This window comes from Carcharhinus amblyrhynchos, unplaced genomic scaffold (assembly GCF_965287045.1).
Source record: "Carcharhinus amblyrhynchos unplaced genomic scaffold, sCarAmb.v2.hapA scaffold_76, whole genome shotgun sequence".
In the NCBI taxonomy this organism is placed as follows: domain Eukaryota; kingdom Metazoa; phylum Chordata; class Chondrichthyes; order Carcharhiniformes; family Carcharhinidae; genus Carcharhinus; species Carcharhinus amblyrhynchos.
Genome location: NW_027649816.1, coordinates 160034 through 181097, shown reverse-complemented (window position 1 = coordinate 181097; position 21064 = coordinate 160034). Strand labels below are relative to the sequence as shown.

The following is a 21064-nucleotide window of genomic DNA, read 5'->3' as shown; positions in this document are numbered from 1 at the left end:
CCAGTTGCAGCTCCTCACAGACTGCATTGTTTGGTTGGAGCAGCAGGTGGATGCACTGTGTAGCATACAGGAGGCACAGAGTGTAATAGATACTAGTTACAGGGAGGTGTCACACCACAGGTTCAGTCAGGTAGATGGGTGACTACCAGGAGAGGCAGGTAGGTAGTGCACAGGTTATTCTCCTTTCAAACAGGTATACCATCTTGGGTACTGTTGAGGGGGCTAGCCTCTCGCGGGAGATACCAGCAGCAGCTAGGTCTGTGACACCACAGCTGGTTCTGCAGTGGAGCAGGGTCAAGCAAAGAACAAGTGAGCAGTAGTAATAAGGGATTTACTAGTTAGAGGCACAAACAGGCGTTTCTGTGGCTGCAATCGAGACTCCAGGATGGTGTGATGCCTCCCTGCTGTCAGGGTCAAGAATGTCTCTGAACGATTGCAGGACTTCTTCAGGGGGAGGGTGAGCAGCCAGAGGTTGTTGTACACATTGGTACCAAAGACATAGGTAGGAAAAGCGATGAGGTTCTGAAGTGTGCAGAAGTTAAGCAGAAGACTAAAGTGCAGAACCTTGAAGGTAGGAACTTCAGGACCACTACCGGCGCCACTTGCTAATGAGAGCAGGAATAGGATGATTAGGCAGATGAATGCGTGGCTTGAGAGCTAGTGCAGGGGGCAGGGATTCACATTTTTGGATCATTAAGGATCTTATCTGAGGAAGGAATGACCTGTTCTAGAGGAATGGGTTACATCTGAACTGGAGGGGGACTAACATCCTGTTGGAGAGATTTACTGGAGCCACTTGGGAGGGTTTAAACTAGTTTGGCAGGGGGCTGGGACCCAAAGCAGTAGGGAGACAGAAGAGAGATTTGAGGACAGCACAGAAGTTAAAGAGAGCACATTAAGTAGTAAAGGCAGTGTCAGTAATCCTAGTACCAGACAGATCAGGCAGAAGCAAGACAGAGAGCAAGGGAAGTCTAGATTAAACTGCATTTATTTCAATGCCAGAGGCCTGACGGGCAAGGGAGATAAGCTCAGGGTATGGATGGGTATGTGGGACTGGGATAATATAGCAACTACTGAAACGTGGCTAAGGGAGGGACAGGACTGATAGCTCAATGTTCCAGATACTCTCAGAAAGATAGAACAGGAGGTAAGAGAGGAGGGAGAGTTGCACTTTTGATGAGGGAAAACATCATGGCCATACTGAGATGGGATATATCCAAGGGTTTGTCCACTGAGTCTATATGGGTAGAACTGAGAAATAAGAAGGGGGAAATCACTTTGATAAGATTGTACTATAGGTCCCCAAATAGTCAGCGGGAAATTGAGGAGCAAATATGTAAAGAGGTTACAGATAGCTCTGAGAAAAATAAGGTGGTAATAGTCAGAGTTTTTAACTTTCCCATCATTGACTGGGACAGCCATAGTATTAGAGGGTTGGATGGAGAGAAATTTGAGTGTATTCAGGAGGAATTTCTCATTCAGTATGTGGATGGCCCGACTAGAGAGGGGGCAAAACTTGACCTCCTCTTGGGAAATAAGGAAGGGCGGGTTACAGAAGTGTTAGTGAGGGATCACTTTGGGACCAGTGACCAGAATTCTATTGGTTTTAAGGTCGCTATGGAGAACAAAGAACAAAGAAAGAACAAAGAACAAAATCAGCCCGGGAAACAGGCCCTTTTATCCAACGAGCCCGCGCCGCCATCTCAACACCACCAGTCCCCCTCTCCACCCACGACCCCTGTCTAATGTTTTATGGCCATCCAGATTGAGGGAAACTGATTTAGGGACAATTTATTACTGCCAATCAGCCTAACAGCACATCTTTGGGGTGTGGGAGGAAACCGGAGCACCCGGAGAAAACCCACGCAAGCATGGGGAGAATGTGCAAACTCCCACAGACACCGGCCCAAATCCATGTGTCTGCAAAGCAATCAGTGATAGTCACTGAGCTGTCGTCTTGCCCAGTATCTGGTCCAGTTTAGGCACACACTAACGACATGAAGCACTAGGCCAATCTCGAACAACCAAGAGCAGCCCAAGTACGACCCATCGCGTGTATGCCCCTCGTTGGACAACAAGGCAGACCGACTTAAAACCTGTGAATGAAAAGGAAAAAAACATTATTATTGTACCATATCCGTTTACCTTACCAGGGACGCCCCAATGCTAATGACCCTTATTTAAAACAATCTCCTATATCCACCCATCTCCAACCCACTCATGTGCCTGTCTAAGTTACTCTTAAATGATTCTAGCGTGTTTGCCTCTACCGCCTTACTTGGCAGGGCATTCCATACCCTCACTACCTTCTGTGTGAAAAACCTCCCTCTAATATGTGTTGTACCTCTCCCCCCTCACCTTAAGTCCATGGCCCCTTGCCCTATGTGTCTCTATCATAGGAAATAGCTTACCTCTGTTTACTCTATCTATACCCTTCATAATCTTATATACCTCTATTAGATCCCCCTCAGTCGGCGTCTTTCAAGGGAAAAGAGCCCCAATTTCTTCAATCTTTCCTCATACCCCAGTCCTTCCATACCAGGCAACATCCTGGTAAACCTCCTCTGCACTCTCTCCAGAGTCTCCAGGTCCTTCCGGTAGTAAGGCAACCAGAACTGGATGCAGTACTCTAAATGCGGCCTAACCAACGTTCTGTACAACTGCAACATTAGACTCCAGCTCTTATATTCTATACCCCTTCCTATAAAGGCTAACATACCATAGGCTTTCTTCACCACACTCTCCACTTGCACTGCCACCTTCAAAGACTTGTGCCCAAAAGTTAAAATTCTAAACTGGGGCAAGGCCAATTTTGATGGAATCAGACAGGAATTTTCAAAAGTTAATTGGGGGAGTCTGTGGGAAGGAAAAGGGACGTCTGGTAAGTGGCAGGCTTTCAAAAGTGTGTTAACCAGGGGTCAGGGTAAACACATTTCTCTTAGAGTGAAGGGCAAGGCTGGTAGAAGTAGGGAACCCTGGATGACTCAAAATATTGAGGCTCTGGTCAAGAAGAAGAAAGAGGCACATGACATGTATCGGCAGCTGGGATCAAGTGAATCCCTTGAAGAGTATAGGGGGCATAGTAGTAGAGTTAAGAGAGAAATCAGGAGGGCAAAAGGGGGACACAAGATTATTTTGGCAGATAAGGTAAAGGAGAATCCAAAGAGCTTTTACAACGACAAAAAGGGCAAAAGAGTAACAAGGGAAAGAGTAGGACCTCTTAACATTCAACAAGATCATCTATGTGCAGATCCACAAGGGATGGTAACATCCTAAATAAATATGTTTCATCCATATTTACTGTTGAGAAAAGCATGGATGTTAGGGAACTTGTGCGGAGGAACTTGTGCAAATTGTGCGGAGGGTGTGGAGAGTCTGCAGAAGGATCTAGATAGGCTGGGCGAATGGGCCAGGAAATGGCAAATGGAATTTAATGTTGGCAAGTGCGAGGTGGTCCACTTTGGTAGGAAGAATGGTAGGAAGGATTATTACTTACGTGGAGAAAAACTGCAGCAGGCGACGGTGCAGAGGGACCTCAGGGTCCTTGTGCATGAGTCACAAAAACCCAGCTTGCAGGTGCAGCAGGTGGTCAGGAAGGTGAATGGGATGCTGGCCTTCATAGCGAGGGGGATTGAATATAAAAGTAGGGAGGTCTTGCTGAGGCTATGTAGGGCATTGGTGAGGCCGCAGCTGGAGTACTGTGTGCAGTTTTGGGCGCCGTACTTACGCAAGGATCTTTTGGCCTTGGAGGGAGTGCAGAGGAGGTTTACTAGGCTGATGCCAGAGTTGAGGGGGTTGAGCTATGAGGAGAGGCTGAATAAACTAGGCTTGTACTCGTTAGAGTTTAGAAGAATGAGGGGAGATCTCATTGAGACGTATAAGATGATGAATGGGATGGATAGAATAGAGGTGGAGAGACTCTTCCCGCTCAGAAAGGACAGTAGGACTAGGGGGCACAGCCTCAAGATAAAGGGGGGGCGGTTTAGAACGGAGTTGAGGAAGAACTTCTTCACTCAAAGGGTGGTGAATCTCTGGAATTCTCTGCCCGTTGAAGTGGTGGCGGCTGCCTCACTAAATATTTTTAAGAAGCGGGTTGATGGGTTTTTGATAAGAGAGGGGATTAGGGGTTATGGGGAGAGGGCGGGAATGTGGAACTGAGCCACGACAGATCAGCCATGATCTTATTGAATGGCGGGGCAGGCTCGAAGGGCCAGATGGCCTACTCTTGCTCCTATTTCTTATGTTCTTATGTTCTTAACTTGGGGAAATAAATAGTGATATCTTGAGGAATGTACATGTTACAGAGAAAGAGGTGCTGGAAGTCTTAAAGCGCATCAAGTTAGATAAATCCCCGGGACCTGATGAAGTGTATCCCAGGACATTGTGGGAAGCTAGGGAGGAAATTGCAGGTCCCCTAGCCAAGATATCTGAATCATCGATAGTCACGGGTGAGGTGCTTGAAGATTGGACAGTGACAAATGTTGTGCCTTTGTTTAAAAAGGGCTGCAGGGAAAAGCCTGGAAATTACAGGCCAGTGAGCCTCACATCTGTGGTGGGTAAGATGTTGAAAGGTATTTTGAGAGACAGGACCAACAGGCATTTATAGATCCAAGGACTGATCAGGGACAGTCAGCATGGCTTTCTGAGTGGAAAATCATGTCTCACAAATCTGATTGAGTTTTTTGAAGGGTAGAAGGTAGATGAGGGCAGTGCAGTTGATGTTGTCTACATGGACTTTAGCAAGACCTTTGACAAGGTACCGCATGGTAGGTTGTTGTATAGAGTTAAATCTCACGGGATCCAGGGTGAGGTATCTAAATGGATACAAAATTGGATTCTTGCCAGAAGCTGGTTGTAAACAAGGTTACAAGGTGGCTGTAAAGGGTTGTTTTTCAAACTGGAGGCTGTGACCAGCGGTGTGCCTCAGGGATCAGTGCTGGGTCCACTGTTATTTGTCATTTATATTAATGATTTGGATGAGAATATAGGAGGCATGGTTAGTAAGTTTACAGGATCTTGATCAATTGGGCCAGTGGGTTGACGAATGGCAGATTGGAGTTTAATTTAGATTAATGCAAAGTGATACAGGAAAGATTTACTAGGATGCTATCAAGACTTGATGGTTTGAGTTAGAAGGAGAGGCTGGATAGACTGGGACTTTTTCTCTGGGACGTAAAAGGCTGAGAGGTGATTTTATAGAGGTCTATAAAATAATGAGGGGCACAGAACAACTTGATAGTCAATGTGTTTTCCCAAAGATAGGGGAGTCTAAAACTAGAGGTTTAAGTTGAGAGGGGAGAGATACAGATGTGTCCAGAGGGGAAATTTTTTCACACAAAGGGTGAGTGTCTGGAACAAACTGCCAGAGATAGTAGTAAAGCCAGATACAATTTTGTTTTTTAAAAAGCATTTAGATAGTTACATGGGTACGATGGGTATGGAAGGATATGGGCCAAATGTGGGCAATTGGAATTAGCTCAGGGATTTAAAAAAAAAGGGCAGCATGGACAAGTTGGGCCAAAGGGCCTGTTTCCATGCTGTGAACCTCTATTACTCTATGATTTATTATTGTCACATGCATGAGTATACAGTGAAAAGTACTGTTTCTTGTGCGCTATACAGACAAAGCATACCGTTCGTAGAAAAGGGAACGAGACAGTGCAGAATGGAGTGTTATGGTCACAGCTAGGGTGTAGAGAAAGATCAATTTAATGCAAGGTAGGTCCATTCAAAAGTCTGACGATAGCAGGAAAGAAGCTGTTCTTGAGTTGGTTGGTACATGACCTCAGACTTTTGTATCTTTTTCCAAAAGGAGGAAGGTGGAAGAGAGAATGTCCAGGTCCATGGGGTCCTTAATTATGCTGGCTGCTTTGCCGAGGCAGCATGAAGTGTAGGCAGAGTCAATGGATGGGAGGCTGATTTGTATGACGGATTGGGCTACATTCACAACCTTTTGCAGTTTCTTGCAGTCTTGGGCAGAGCAGGAGTCCATACCAAGCTGTGATACAATCAGAAAGAATGCTTTCTATGGTGCATGTGTAAAAGTTGGTGAGAGTCGTAGCTGTCATGCCAAATTTCCTCAGTCTTCTGAGAAAGTAGAGGTGTTGGTGGGCTTTCTTCACTATAGTATTAGCATGGGGGGACTAGGACAGGTTGCTGGTGATCTAGACACCTAAAAACTTGATGCTCTCGACCCTTTCTACTTCATCCCTGTTGACGTAGACAGGGGCATGTTCTCCTCTAAGCTTTCTGAAGTCAATCTCTTTCATTTTGTTGACACTGAGGGAGAGATTATTGTCGCCGCACCAGATCTGTTCAATCTATTAAGTTAATGGTCTGTTCCTGTGCAGAATAGTCTCTGGATAAACAGTGTAGAGATGAGGATAGATGAGGGAAGTTGGGCCTTTTTTCTTGGAGAAGGCTGGAAGGAGACTTGATAGAGGTATTCATGATCCTCAGCAGTATGGACAGAATAAATGGTGAGAAACTGTCCTCATTCAAGAGAGCATCAAATACCTGAGGGCATAGATTTAAAGTAATTGGCAAAAGGAGTAGGAGTGATATGAGGACAAAATTTTTCACCCGGAGGGTGACTGGAGTCTGGAAGGTTGTCCTGATCAGGTTCAATCACAGCGTTCAAAGGGAATTGGATTACTATCTGAAAAGAAAGAATGTGCAAGGTTACAGGGATAAGGCAGAAGGGTGAGAAAGAACGCTCTTTCAGAGAGCTAACACAGACTTGATAGGCTGAATGGCCTCCTTCTGGACAGTAAAGATTCTGTGATTCATTCATACCTGTTAGAGCGGAAATATTTTCCTCTCTCTCTCCATTTCATCCAAATGTCCCGCCTATTTGGGATGTCCCTTTTGTAGATGGGTGTTCGAAGAGTGCAGATACTGCTGTCAGGAGGCTCTGCAGTGGGAATTGTAGGATGAAAACCCTAAAAGAAAAAGCAAACGTCAGCAATTGTAATATTGAATTAATAACAGCGACACAATGGCATTATGGTTAGCACTGCTGCCTCTCGGCACCAGGAACCTGGGTTCAATTCCAGCTTTGGGTCACTGTCTGTGTGGCTTTCCTTTGGGTGCTCCAGTTTCCTCCCACAGTCCAAAGATGTGCTGGTTAGATTGATTGACCATGATAAATCACCCTTAGTGTCAGGGGATTAGCAAGATAAATACATGGGGCAAGGGAATAGGATTTGGGAGGGACTGTTGTTGGTGCAGGTTTGATCGGCTGAATGGCCTCCTTCTGCACTATCTCCTATGATTCTATGAATAACACAAATAATTCTGGCATTGAAAGCAACTATTTATAGTTAATAATTATGGATCAATTATGCTTCAATATAGATCAGCAGTTAAATAATAGGACTTGAAATATACTTTGTGCCCAAAGATTAGGCTTACCACTTTTTTTGGCAACTTTATGAGCCACTTCCTTTGGTCTAACATATTCTTTAATTGATTTTGTTAGTCATGCTTGATTCATCTTTCCTGTTGGGTTTTTGTGTCTGAGAGAAAAGTATATTTGTTATAGACTATGCAAGACATCTTCAAATACCAGTAATTGCCTGTCTACCATCAAATCTTTTCATGCAGCCATCTTGTCCCTCAAAGGATCAGAATTTCCTTTGTTTAGATTTAGGACCTTGTTTCCAAATGAACTTTATCATTTCAAACTTAATGTAAAACTATCATCTTATGGTCAATATTTCCTAATGGCCACTTTAAACGCAAGGTTGTTAATTAACCCTTTCTCATTAGATAATACTAAATGTAAAAATCCCCATCCCTAATACACTTCTCAACTACTGCTCCAAAAACTCACATCCTAAACGTTTCAGGACCTCATTCTCAACAGCATTAGCACTAATTAGATTTGCCCAGTCTGTATTAAATTGAAGCTATTACTGCATTAGCCATGTTACATGCAGCTCTAATTTCCTGATTAATACTGTACCCAACATTACTGTCACAATGGTAATATTGTGTACAGTATTAATCAAAAATCTCCCACCAATGTTTGCTGCCCTTTGCTATATCTTGGATCTACCCAAGGTCTTCTCTCACTAGTTTACTTTTGCAGTATGGTGGTTTGGGCAGTAGATAGATTCCGTTCTGGGTCCTAAACTGAGTGTGTTTGATGCTGCCATTGATGATTAAATTGGAAAAGTCTTCAACTTTTTGAAATTCTGCACTTTAATCAGCACAAAATACATAAATTCAGGAAAGTTGACAGACTCTGGCATTTCCAAGTACCAAACCTTTCAATCCCATGTTTCTACTTCATTCAAAAATGTCATCATTTGAGGAAGTTTGAGATTCAGGGATTATTAAAATTGGCAAAGTGCTTAAATTTCCCATGGGAAACGTGAGTATTAAAAATGCATTATGATTGTAAATGTCTCCTAGTGAATGTCAAAACTATTAATTAGTTAGCAGTCGCAGAACACTCAGGATTTCTCATAGCATTAATGTTGTGTGAGTTAAATCCCTCAAACAGATTACTGCCTCGTAATCACTTCTAAGTATCCATCATTATCTGTGTAGTTCTTTGTGTAATTCAAGTGTGCTTAAGATGCTGGTCTCAGACAGTTAAAGAGTGTTAGCAGAATCAAACCTTCTTCTTTCAAGGGTGTGACACTGGCCTATTTTTCCAGCCACTTTATCCGTGGTTGGCAGCTTCAGGGAGAGGCAAATTAACAGAGAAAAACCCGGGGAAAATGAGGGAAATTAGGCACTCTGGAAATTTCTTCTCCAATCTTTCCAGTTGAGGAGATCAGTTGGACAAACTTCTGTTGATAGTATTTCTATTGTCAAAACTGGTGGCTTTGTGATCACAGCCAAGATAATTTTAGCTTCAAAGCAGTGACTGTGCTGCTGAGAATGGAATGTGGGATTTTCAGCTTTCACAATGCTGAACACTTCCGAGATGTCAAGTAACGTTCAAATGGATTATTTTGAGGAGAGAGTGGGAATGAAAAAAACCCTGTAGATTGTAAAATCTTACGTTTTTTATAATAAATTACATTGTCAAGGACAACTTACTATATCTTGACCCAGGGCATGTCATGAGAAAATAATTTTTCTTGGAAGAGAGATAGGATGGCCAAGAAAATTGGGATGAAATCCGGCAAACAACGGCATTAAACTTTTTGTTCTTTATGGTCACAGCCCTATTAACTCAATAGGATCTTGGGGCAGTGTGAGGAGGATCTAAACTGCTGCCCCTTCATCTAATTTCTGCATTCAATTCTATCAACATGTACAAATCTGTCTTTCTTTCAAACCCTTCAACATATAAATGCTCACCTAGTTTCAAGTAAACATGAGTTTTAAATCACAACTGAGGAAAGTTAGGAGAACCAAACTTAATAAGATAGAGGGTTATAGGTAAGCCTAGTAGGTAGGGACACGTTCGGCGCAATCTGTGGGCCAAAGGGCCTGTTTGTGCTGCAATTTTTCTATGTTTCTTTAATTAAGCTTGTTTGTTATGGCTGGTTGCACCTTGTAAATGTATTATTGCTTCAGTTACAACTACAAGCAGAAGAGAGAGAAGGAGGAAATCAGAAGCTGGCAACACATTCATTGCCTAATGTGGATTACAAAATACTGCCCAAGGACAGCACTGTGGCACAGCGGGTTTGATTCCTGGCTTGGGTCACTGTGCAGAGTCGTGGTCTATCCGTTCTCCCCGTGTCTGCGTGTGTTTCCTCCAGGTGCTCCAGTTTTCTCCCATGGTCCAAAAGACGTGCTGATTCGGAGGATTGGCCACGCTAAGTTCTCCCTCAGTGTAGCCAAACATACACTGGAATGTGGCAACTAGGAGATTTTCACACTACCTTCATTGTAGTGTTAATGTAAGCCTACTTGTAACACTAATAAATTTTCTCATGAGCTGGTGGTCCATCCTGATTAATTCTGCTCTTCACTCAGCCGGAAGATCTGCAATAGCCTGTTCTGGAATAGGATCACCAATGTGCAGGTCAGGGAGTTACACACTGGAGGTAAACACTGTCATCACCAGTTTGGACCAGGAAAAAGCCTTTGATAGAATATTCCACACTTATACTTTGGATAGGTTTTCCAAAATGGGGTTTGGTGAGGGAATCTGGGATTGTACCTAAGTGCTGTCCACAAACATCAGTAGCACAGTTTCAATCTTTTAGCGAGAATCAGAAAACCATGCAATCAAATCTGGAATCAGGGAGGGCTGTCCTTTTTCTCCCATCTTGTTTGTGTGCTTTATTGAATCTTTTGTCAAGCTGATCAGGAATAATGTGCAGGATAGGGGTGGCAATGTGCTAACTGACAGGCGTCAATGACAGTTCAAATAGGGTGCCAGGTGGGCACTGCCAGGTGAGCAGTGCTGGGTAGGCACTGCCAGGTAAGCATTGCCAGGTAGGTGTGACCAGGTGGGACTGTCAGGTAAGCACTGTCAGATGGGAATTCAGTGCTGAGGGCGAAGAGATGCTTTTTGTTGTTGAACCAACCAAAGCAAGAAGTCTGGTGAGTATTTTCAATCTATTAAAGTAATTAATTGCTTCATGCTGGGATAGGGACAAAAAAAAGTATAGAATACAATTATAATAGAAGTGTTTAGTAAGAAACTAGGTTCCTATCAATTGTAAGTAAGGCCTCCAACTAACATTTTATTTATTTATTAGCCTTATGTAGGCTTACATTAACATTGCAATGAAGTTACTGTGAAAATCCCTGAGTCACCACACTCCAGCACCTGTTTGGGTACACTGAGGGAGAATTTAGCGTGGCCATTGCACATAACCAGCACTTCTTTGGACTGTGGGAGGAAACTCCACACAGTCACCCAAGCCGGGAATCAAATCTGACACCGTGAGGCAGCAGTGCTAACCACTGTGCCACCGTGCCGCCCTTTTAAGGGAGTCATTAGTTTAATTGAGAGGGACGTCATGGCAAGAGACCATAGAGCCGTGATATGCTCCTCCTGCACAATGCGGCAAATAAGGGACACTATGTGTGTAGAAGTGTGTCCAAATGCAGCTTCTAGCTAACTCGATTTCGGAGCTGAAGCTGTGGGTGGACTTAGAGTGGGACCTGTACAACTGTACAGGCTACACCCAGGCTGAGCTGGGACCAATGTCCTTGCAAGGGATTTTGCTAGTTGCGGAGTATTTAAACTAGTGTGGCAAGGGAATGGGATCCTAAGAGTAGGATAAGATCGGTCAGATTCAGATCCGGAAAATAGAGCAGAACATTAGCTATTGATGTAGATGTAGTGATCGATTTGGAATTACAGGAGGAGCAAAGTTTAAAAAGTGTTCAGCAAGAGAAACAAACTGGGGGTAAAATGTTTATACTTCAATGCAAGGAATATTACAAACAAGGTGGACGAGTTAAGGACACAGGGAGACAAATGGCAGCAGGGTGTCACTGCTTTCACGGAAACTTGGCTCAAGGAGGAGCAAAATTGCAGCCCAATATTCCTGGTTGTAGAGACACTCTTCAGGAGACTTTTACTGTCCAAATATCAACTGGGATTCAAACAATATAAGGAGTACTGAGAGGAGTAAGTTCAAGCAATGCGTCCCAGAAATTTTTTCAACCAATTAGTGACAAACCCAGAGATGAGATACAATTTCAAATCTAGTCTAGAATGAAGAATGGTAAATGGGCGAAGTGGTAGAACCAGAGGTCATAAATCCAAGAAAAGTGAGTAGGTGTAGGAAGGAAGGTGGAAGGTGGAAGTCTGGAATTTGCTGCCCAAGTTGGTGGTGGAGGCAGAGACCCTAAATTCTTCTAAAAAGTACCTGGATCTACACCTAAAGTGCTGTAAGCTACAGGGTTATGATTAGAAATATAGAAACTGATGACACGAAGGTCGGTGGTGTTGTGGATAGTTTGGAGGGATGTCAGAAGTTGCAGCGTGACATAGATAGGATGCAAGACTGTGCGAAGAAGTGGCAGATGGACTTCAACCCGGATAAATGTGTAGTGGTCCATTTTGGCAGGTCAAATAGGATGACTGGATATAATATTAAGGGTAAGACTCTTAGCAGTGTGGAAGATCAGAAGGATCTTGACGTCCGGGTTCATAGGACTCTCAAATCGGCTTCGCAGGTAGAGAATGTGGTTTAGAAGGCGTATGGTGTACTGGCCTTCATCAATCGAGGAATTGAGTTTAGGAGTCGGGAGATAATGCTGCAGCTGTATAAGACCCTGGTCAGTTCTGTGGAGGTGAAATTCAGACAGACTGAGTCTGGGGCTCAGGAATTTGGAACTGAGAGAGAATTCAGTGCTGAGGGTGACGAGATGTTTTTTGACGTTGAACCAACCAAAGCAAGAAGTCCTGGTGAGTATTTTCAATCCATTAAAGTAATTAATTGCTTCATGACCCTGGTCAGTTGGAGCACTGCGCTCAATTCTGGTCGCCTCATTACAGGAGCGATGTAGAAACCATTGAAAGGGTGCAGAGGAGATTTACAAGGATGTTACCTGGATTGGGTGGCATGCCTTATGAAGATAGATTGAGAGAGCTCGATCTTTTCTCCTTAGACAGACGAAAGATGAGAGGGGACATGATAGAGGTTTATAAGATCTTGAGAGGTATTGATCAGGTGGACTCTCAGAGCCTTTTCCCCAGGGCTGAAATGGTCGCTACGAGAGGACACAGGTTTAAGGTGCTGGGGAGCAGGTACAGAGGAGGTGTCAGGGTAAGTTTTTCACTCAGAGGGTGGTGAGTGAGTGGAATCGGCTGCCATCGGTTGTACTAGAGGCAAATTCGTTAGGGTCTTTTAAGAGACTTCTGGATGAGTACATGGGACTTAATGGGATTGAGGGTTATAGGTAAGACTAGTAGGTAGAGGTAAGATTGGCACAACTTGTGGGCCGAAGGGCCTGTTTGTGCTGTAGTTTTTCTTTGATTCTAAATATAGAATCTAGAAGCAGAAGTAGGCTATTCAGCCCTTCGAGCCTGCTCCATCATTCATTATGATCATGGCTGATCATCAAATTCACACATTAAACTTCACCAGATTCTGGCCAATTCCCCTAGCTTGTCAATATCCATTTGCAAACTTTTTATCTCCTCATCACAGCCTGCTTTCCCACCTATCTTTGTGTCATCAGCACATTTCGCTATGTTATACTCTGTCCCTGCCTGTAGGTCACTGATGTAGATTAGAAATAGTTGTGGTCCAAGAACTGAACTCTGTGGGACCCCACTACTTACAGATTGCCAACTGGATCCCCCTTATCTGCCTTGCTGGTTACATCCTCAAAGAACTCCAGCAGGTTTGTCAAACAAGACTTGCCCTTCACAAAGCCGTGCTGACACGGGTGAATTCAGCTTTGCTTTCCTAGGTGCTCAGTCACCTCCATCTTAATGACTGACTCCAGCAACTTCCCATCACAGACGCCAAGCTGACTGGTTTATAGTTTCTCAATTTTTGCCTCTCTCCTTTCGTGAATAAGGGTGTCACTTCAGTGTGTTTCCAGTCCACCGGCACTTTTCCAGAATCTAGTTAATTTTGGGATATGCATCCACTATCTATGCTGTCACATCCTTTAACGTCCTAGGGTGTCGGCCAGTTGCCTCTTTCTATGCTGTAACGTATGGTCAGCACTGCTGCCTCACAGCACTAGAGACACGGGTTCAATTCCGGTCTTGGGTGACTGTGTGGGTTTTTTCCGGGTGCACCAGTTTCTCCCACAGTCCAAAGATGTGCAGTTTAAGTGGACTGGCCATGCTAAATTGTTCCTTCATGTCTCGAGATGGATTAGCCATGTGAGAATTGAGTGATGTCACAATTTCACCAGAGCAGGTGGTCATCTGGAATTCCACCTGAAAGGGTGTCACAGGTAGAAACCACATTGCCTTTAAAAACAGATATGCATTTGAAGTGCTACACCCTGCAGGGCTGCAGACCAACAGCTGGCAAGTGGGATTAGGATGGTTAATTATTTACAGGAGGCCCAATACAATAGTCTGAATGACCTCTAACTGTGTCCTAACCTTCTTCCATGGATCATGACTCACACCAGTTCAACATTTCAATATTTCTGTTAGTGGTATTCTCAAATTAAAACGTCTACTTCTGATCAAGCATATGAGATTTTTCCTACATGTGAGAGATTATGAGAGGAATCTTACCAAGAAATGGCTGAGTGTTGTTTCTGGTGATGTGGTGGCATGGTGGTTAGCACTACTGCTTCATAGTGCCAGAGACCCCGGGTTCAATTCCCAGCTTGGGTCACTGTCTATGTGGAGTTTGCACGTTCTCTCAGTGTCTGTGTGGGATTCCTCCGGGTGCTCTGGTTTCCTCCCACATTCCAAAGATGTGCAGGTTCAGTGGATTGGCCATGCTAAATTACCCCTTAGTGTGCAACAATGTGTTGATGGGGGATTAGTAGGGTAAGTATGTGGGTCTGGGTAAGATGCTCTATTGGAGAGTAGGTGCAGACTCGATGGGCCAAATGGCTTCCATCTGAACTGCAGGGATTCCAAACAGGAGCATTTGTGCCTCTTTGCTTCCTTCACATTATTTGCACAGATGGAGATTCCAGCACCTTGCTGGCATTAGCACAGACAATGAAAGTTCATAGTATCATCTTCTTTCTACCTGTCTCTCTTACACATATACACACAACACATATCCACACATATCATTCACACACATACACAACCACATGCATACACACATATGCATCTAAATATATACATATACATATGCACATGTACGTATTTACACACACACACACACACACACACACACATAGGCATACACACATTTTAAATTAATGCATGGGATTTGATAACAAAGCCATCATTTGTTGCCATCACTAATTGCTCTTGAGGACAGTACACATACACATATAGAGAGAACACATTGGGGATGATCTTGAGCCCACGCTTGGTATCTGTGCAACTTCCCTACCCCTCGATGGTGTCATCATCAGGTTCCCACCTACCACAGGCGTGAACCTGCTTTCCATGAATCTGAATAGATTCTAATGCCATGATCCTGCCCCTTTGCTGTATATTGACCTCCCACCATGTACTGACACTGTGCCAGTGTGACATTTGCACACAACCATGAACCTGTCATGGGGATCCCCTCAGGGGAATAAAGGTAAGTAAAGGTGAGGGGAGAGGGACATGGCCAGGAAGCGGCTTGGCAAATCCCCTCTTGCACTGCCCCTTGACATAGGTTGGCACTGCCAGGTTGGCACAGTGTCCAAGCCAACATGAGGCTGGTGGGGGAAGAGGTGGAGTGGGTGGGACCATTAATTGGATGGGGAAGGCATAGGGTGGTAGAGAAATTCCAACTCTAACTGGGGGTGGGGAGAGGGCCCCTGCGACCTCCGCGGTGGGATGTGGGTGAGGTTTAATCCTGTAATGACCGGGGTGCTCTTTAAAGACGGTGCCCCCACCTCTGTGCAACCGGGTTTTTCTGGGGTGTTGAGGCCCCACCTTCCCTGGCTTGATGGCGTGAAAAACGTCCCTTGACTTTTTTTTAGGTAGAGTGTTGTAACACCATGGGAACTGTCATGGGCAGGACGGACAATTTGACAGACTGATTAAAGGTTCATCAACCTCAGGTGGGAATTTCCAGTCTCAGAAAATCCCACCTATCAGCTTGGAGGGGGGGTGCAGAGATAGGGGAAAGGGAGAAAATAATTGCACAGCACAGTATCTCTAATTTTTGCTAATTCCTTAAACTAGCTGTCAATCCATTAACCTTTGTGTGGGCAGCACGTTGGCACAGTGGTTAGCACTGCTGCCTCACAGTGCCAGGGACCCGCGTTCAATTCCCAGCTTGAGTCACTGTCTGTGTGGAGTTTGCACATTCTCCCCATGTCTGCATGGGGCTGCTCCAGTTTCTTCCCACACTCTGAAAAACGTGCTGGTTAGATACATTGATCCGCCGGATTGTGATGACTCGGGGATCTTCACAGTAACTTCACTGCAGTGTAATGTAAGCCTTACTTGTGACACTAATAAATAAATTTTTACTTTACTTCTGTTTCAGTTCAATCTGACACAGGCACGCTGTGAATGACCTCCTTCTGTGTTTGGATCATATCGCACTGCTCACTTAATGTTCAGGGTTAACTTACAGCAGGCTTCAGAGTTGCTTCCAAGCTCCCAGGTTTCGGGTAAAGGCGGGATGCAATGTCAGCATCTTTCTGGTGCTTCATCCCAGAGAAGTAGCTGGAAAGGTCCTGTTGAAAAAGGAGCAGAGGAATTAATGAAATGTCAATTCTCAGAGATTCCCTTGTAATAGTCCACCTGTCAGTTTGATCAGTTGTTATTCTGGGATGGAACTGTGTGGATCCAAAGATACCTGGCCAGAAAGACTGAGAAATATAGAAAGGAAATCTGCCATCATCACCTGGTCTGACCTACATGTGACATCAGGCCCTCAGCAATGCAGTGACTCTGAATGGCCTAGCAAGTTGCTCAGTTGTACCAAACCCCTAAAGAGAAGTCAATAAGGAATAGGACTGGATGGATCACACATCAAGAACCTAGGCACCAGAAACAACATCAGCAAACCCAGCCCTGTTGGCCTTGCAAAGACCCTGCTCAAACATAGGGGTTTGGACCAAAATTAGGAGAGCTGTTTCACAGACTAGGCATGCAACAGCCAAATGCTCAGTCACTAAGGGACACAGGTTCAAGGTGAGAGGCAGGAGGTTTAGGGGGGATGTAAGGGAAAAGTCTTTTTACCCAGGGGTGGTGACAGTCTGGAATGTGCTGTCTGGGAGATTGATAAAGGCGAGTTGCCTCACATCTTTAAAAAGTATCTGGATGAGCACTTGGCACATCAGAACATTCAGGATCTGGAGCTTTATCCACCTTCAATCCCATTAATTTCCTCAAAACCACTTCTCTCCTAATACCAATTTTCTCAGTTCCTTACTAAAACTTGGGTTTCTCAGAACTTCTGGTACATTATTCATCTCTTCCTTTGTAAAGATTGAAGCAAAGTACAAACTTAGTTCCTCAGCTATTTCTTTGTTCCCCATTACGAATTCCTCTGCTTCTGACTGTAAGGAGGCTACACTAATTTTTGTCAACCTTTTCCTCTTTCCATACCTATAGAAACTTTTACAGTCAGTTTTTATGTTCCCCGCTATTTTACTTTCATCCTATATTTCAATATATTGAAGGAAAAAGTGTTGGGTATCCTAAATTGCATTAAGATAGACAAGTCCCCAGGACCGGATGGGATTATCCCAGGTAAATGTGAGAGGAACAGAAGAAATAATTGGGGCATTACCAGATATCTTCATCATCCTCTTTGACAACAGACGAGGTTCCAGCGGACTAGAGAATAGCCAATGTTGTCCCCTTGTTTAAGAAAGGAAGCAGGGATAATCCAGGGAATTATAGGCCAGTAAGCTTGAAATCAGAGGTGGGGAAGCTTTTGGAGAAGATACTGAGGAACAGGATATACATTAGTGACAGGCAGCATGGTTTTTTTAATGGGGAAGTTCATGTCTCACCAAGTTGATTGAGTTTTTTGAAGCGGTAACAAAAATAATTGATGAGGCAAGAGCTGTGAATGTAGTTCATATGGACTTTTTGTAAGGGGTTAACAAAGTTCCACATGGCTGACGTACAAAAATTAAAATGACATGGGATTCAGGGTGGGCTGATTAGATGGATACAGAACTGGCTTTGTCATAGAAGACAGAAAGTAGCGGTGGAAGAGTATCATTCAGAATGGAGCGGTGTTCTGCAGGGATCAATGCTGGGACCTCTGTCGTTTGCAGAATATAGAAACATAGAAGATAGGAGCAGGAGGAGGCCATTTGGCCCTTCAAGCTGCTCTGCCATTCATTACAATCATGGTTGATCATCCAACTCAATAGCCTAATCCTGCTTTTTCCCATACCCTTTGATCCCATTTGCCTCAAGTGCTATATCCAGCCGCCTCTTGAACACATTCAATGTTTTGGCATCAACTACTTCCTGTGGTAATAAATTCCACAGGCTCACCACTTTTTGGATGAAGAAATGTCTCCTCACCTCCATCCTAAATGGTCTACCCTGAATCCTCAGGCTAATGACCCCTGGTTCTAGACTCCCCCACCATCGAGAATATCCTCCCTACATCCACCCTGTCTAGTCCTGTTAGAATTTTATAAGTCTCTGAGATCTCCCCTCATTTGTCTGAACTCCAGCAAAAACAACCCTAACCTAGCCAATCTCTCCTTATACATCAGTCCCGCCATCCCTGGAATCAACCTGGTAAACCTTCACTGCACTCTCTCGAGAGCAAGAACATCCTTCCTCAGAAAAGATCAAAACTGCACACAATATTCTAGGTGTAGCCTCACCAAGGCCCTGTATAATTACAACAACACATCCCTGCTCCTGTACTCAAAACCTCTCGCAATGAAAGACAACATACCATTTACCTTCTTTACTGCCTGCTGCACCTCCATGCTTACCTTCAGTGACTGGTGCACGAGGACACTCTGGTCCCGCTGCATACTCCACCCTCCCAATTTACAGTCACTCAAGTAGTAATCTGCTTTCTTGTTTTTGCTTCCAAAGTGGATAACCTCACATTTATACAAATTATACAGCATCTGCCATTGATCTCTGATCGGACAGAAAGCATTCTGAAGGTAGAGGGTGAACAGCCAGAGGTCGTGGTACATATAGGGAAAGTTAAAAAGCAGGACTTCCAAGGTTGTAATCTCAGGATTACTCCCTGTGCCACGTGCTAGTGAGGCCAGAAATAGGCAGATAGTGTAGCTCAACATGTGGCTAAACATCTGGTGTAGGAGGGAGGGTTTCAGATATCTGGACCATTGGGGTCTCTTCCAGGGCAGATGGGACCCATACAAGAAGGATGGGTTGCTTCTAAACTGGGGAGGCACAAATATTCTGGCCAGGAGATTTGCTAGTGTCACACGGGAGTATTTAAACTAGTTTGGCAGGGGGGGTGAGATCCAAAGCAAAGTGAATTAGCTGAAGGGGTTCAAGAGAGTTGGGCCAGTAAAACTCAGAGAAACAGCAGGCAGGGTGGGATTGCAAATCAGAGAGGGTCTGGTGGACTGAAGTGTATTTATTTCAATGCGAGAAGTGTAACAAGTAAGGCAGCTGAACTTAGAGCTTGGATTAGTATTAGGAACGATGATGTTGTTTTCATTACAGAGACTTGGTTAAGGGAAGGACAGGATTGGCAGCTTAACATTTCAGGATACTGATGTTTCAGGCGGGATGGAGGGAGATGTAAATCGGGTGGGGGAGTTGCACTACTGGTTAAGGAGAATATCACAGCTGGCCTGCGGGAGGACATCTCGGATGGTTCATACAGCGAGGCAATATGGGTAAGAGCTCAGGAATTGGAAAGGTGTAGTCACAATGTAGGGGGTTTACTATAGGCCACCCAACTGCCAGTGTGAGATAGAGGAACAGATGTGTAGGCAGATTTTGGCAAGGTTGAAAAGTAACAGGGTTGTTGTGGTGGGAGATTTTAACTTCCCCGATATTGACTGGGACTCACTTAGTGCTTGGAGCATGGATGGGGCAGAGTTTGTAAGGAGCATTCAGGAGGGCTTCCTGAAACAGTATGTAGATAGTCCAACTAGGGAAAGGGCCATACTGGACCTGGTATTGGGGAATGAGCCCAGCCAGGTGGTCAATGTTTCAGTGGGGGAGCAGTTCGGGAACAATGACCATAATTCAGTAAGTTTTAAGGTACTGATGGATAAAGATAAGTGTAGTCCTCAAGTGAAGGTGGTAAACTGGGGGAAGGCTAATTACAACAATATTAGGCAGGAACTGAAGAATGTAGATTGGGGGCAGATGTTTGAGGGCAAATCAACATCTGGCATGTGGGAGGGTTTCAAGTGTAAGTTGATAGGGATTCAGGACCAGCACATTCCTGTAAGGATATAGGTTAAGTATAGCAAGTTTTGGGAATCTCAGATAATGAGAGATATTGTGAGCTGAGTCAAAGAGTAAAAGGAAACATTTGTCAAAGCTAGGAGGCCGGGAACACACAAAGCAAGTGTGGAATACAAGGAAAGGAGAAAGAAACTTAAGCAAGGAATAAAAAGAGCTAAAAGGGGTCATGAAAAAGCATTGGCCAACACAATTAAGGAAAATCCCAAAGCTTTTTTACACATATATAAAGAGCAAGAGGGTAACCAGGGAGAGGGTTGGCCCACTCAAGGACAAGAGGGGGAAGCTATGTGTGGAGCCAGAGGAAATGGGCGAGGTATTAAATGAGTACTTTGCATCAATATTCACCAAAGGACTTGGTGGATGATGAGTCTGGGAAAGGATGTGTAGATAGTTTGAGTCATGTTGAGATCAAAAAGGAGGTATTGGGGTTCTTGAGAAACATTAAGGTGGACAAGTATCCGGAGCCTGATGGGATATATCCCAGAATATTGAGAGAGGCAAGAGAGGAAATTGCTGGGGCCTTGAGAAAAATCTTTTTATTCTCACTGGCTACAGGGGAGGTCCCAGAGGACTGGAGAATAGCCAATGTTGTTCCTTTGTTTAAAGAGGGTAGCAAGAATAATCCAGATAATTACTGGCTGATGAGCCTTGCATCAGTGATAGCGAAATTATTGGAGAGAATTCTTTGAGACAGGATTTATTCCCATTTGGAAATAAGTAGACATATTAGTGAGAGGCAACATGGTTTTGTGATGGGGAGGACGGGTCTCACAAACTTGATCGAGTTTTTCGAGGAAGTGACGAAGATGATTGATGAGGGGAGGGCAGTGAATGTTGTCAGTAAGGCCTTTGACAAGGTCTCTCATAGCAGACTGGTGCAGAAGGTGAAGTCACATGGGATCAGAGGTGAGTTGGCAAGGTGGATACAAAACTGGCTCGGTCAAAGAAGACAGAGAGTAGCAGTGGAAGGGTGTGTTTCTGAATGGAGAGCTGTGACAAGTGGTGTTCCTCAGGGATCAGTGCTGGCATCTTTGCTGTTTGTAATATATATAAATTATTTGGAGGAAAGTGTAACCGGTTTGATTAGTAAGTTTGCAGATGACACAAAGGTTGGTGGATTTGTGGATAACAATGAGGACCATCAGAGGG

General features: G+C 44.3%; 1 protein-coding gene across 1 annotated transcript in view; it reads right to left on the bottom strand.

Moving 5' to 3' along the window:
• The window catches only part of LOC145337798 (dynein axonemal heavy chain 6-like), a 785492-nt gene extending 767003 nt beyond the window's left edge, over positions 1 to 18489 (bottom strand). The window contains exons 1-2 of the mRNA XM_080182651.1: positions 18448 to 18489; positions 16105 to 16209 (exon numbers count right to left, since the gene is read on the bottom strand). Of these exons, the coding sequence (XP_080038777.1) occupies positions 16105 to 16209; positions 18448 to 18489 (147 nt within the window). The remainder of the gene's footprint in view (positions 1 to 16104; positions 16210 to 18447) is intronic.
• Positions 18490 to 21064: the final 2575 nt, after the last annotated feature.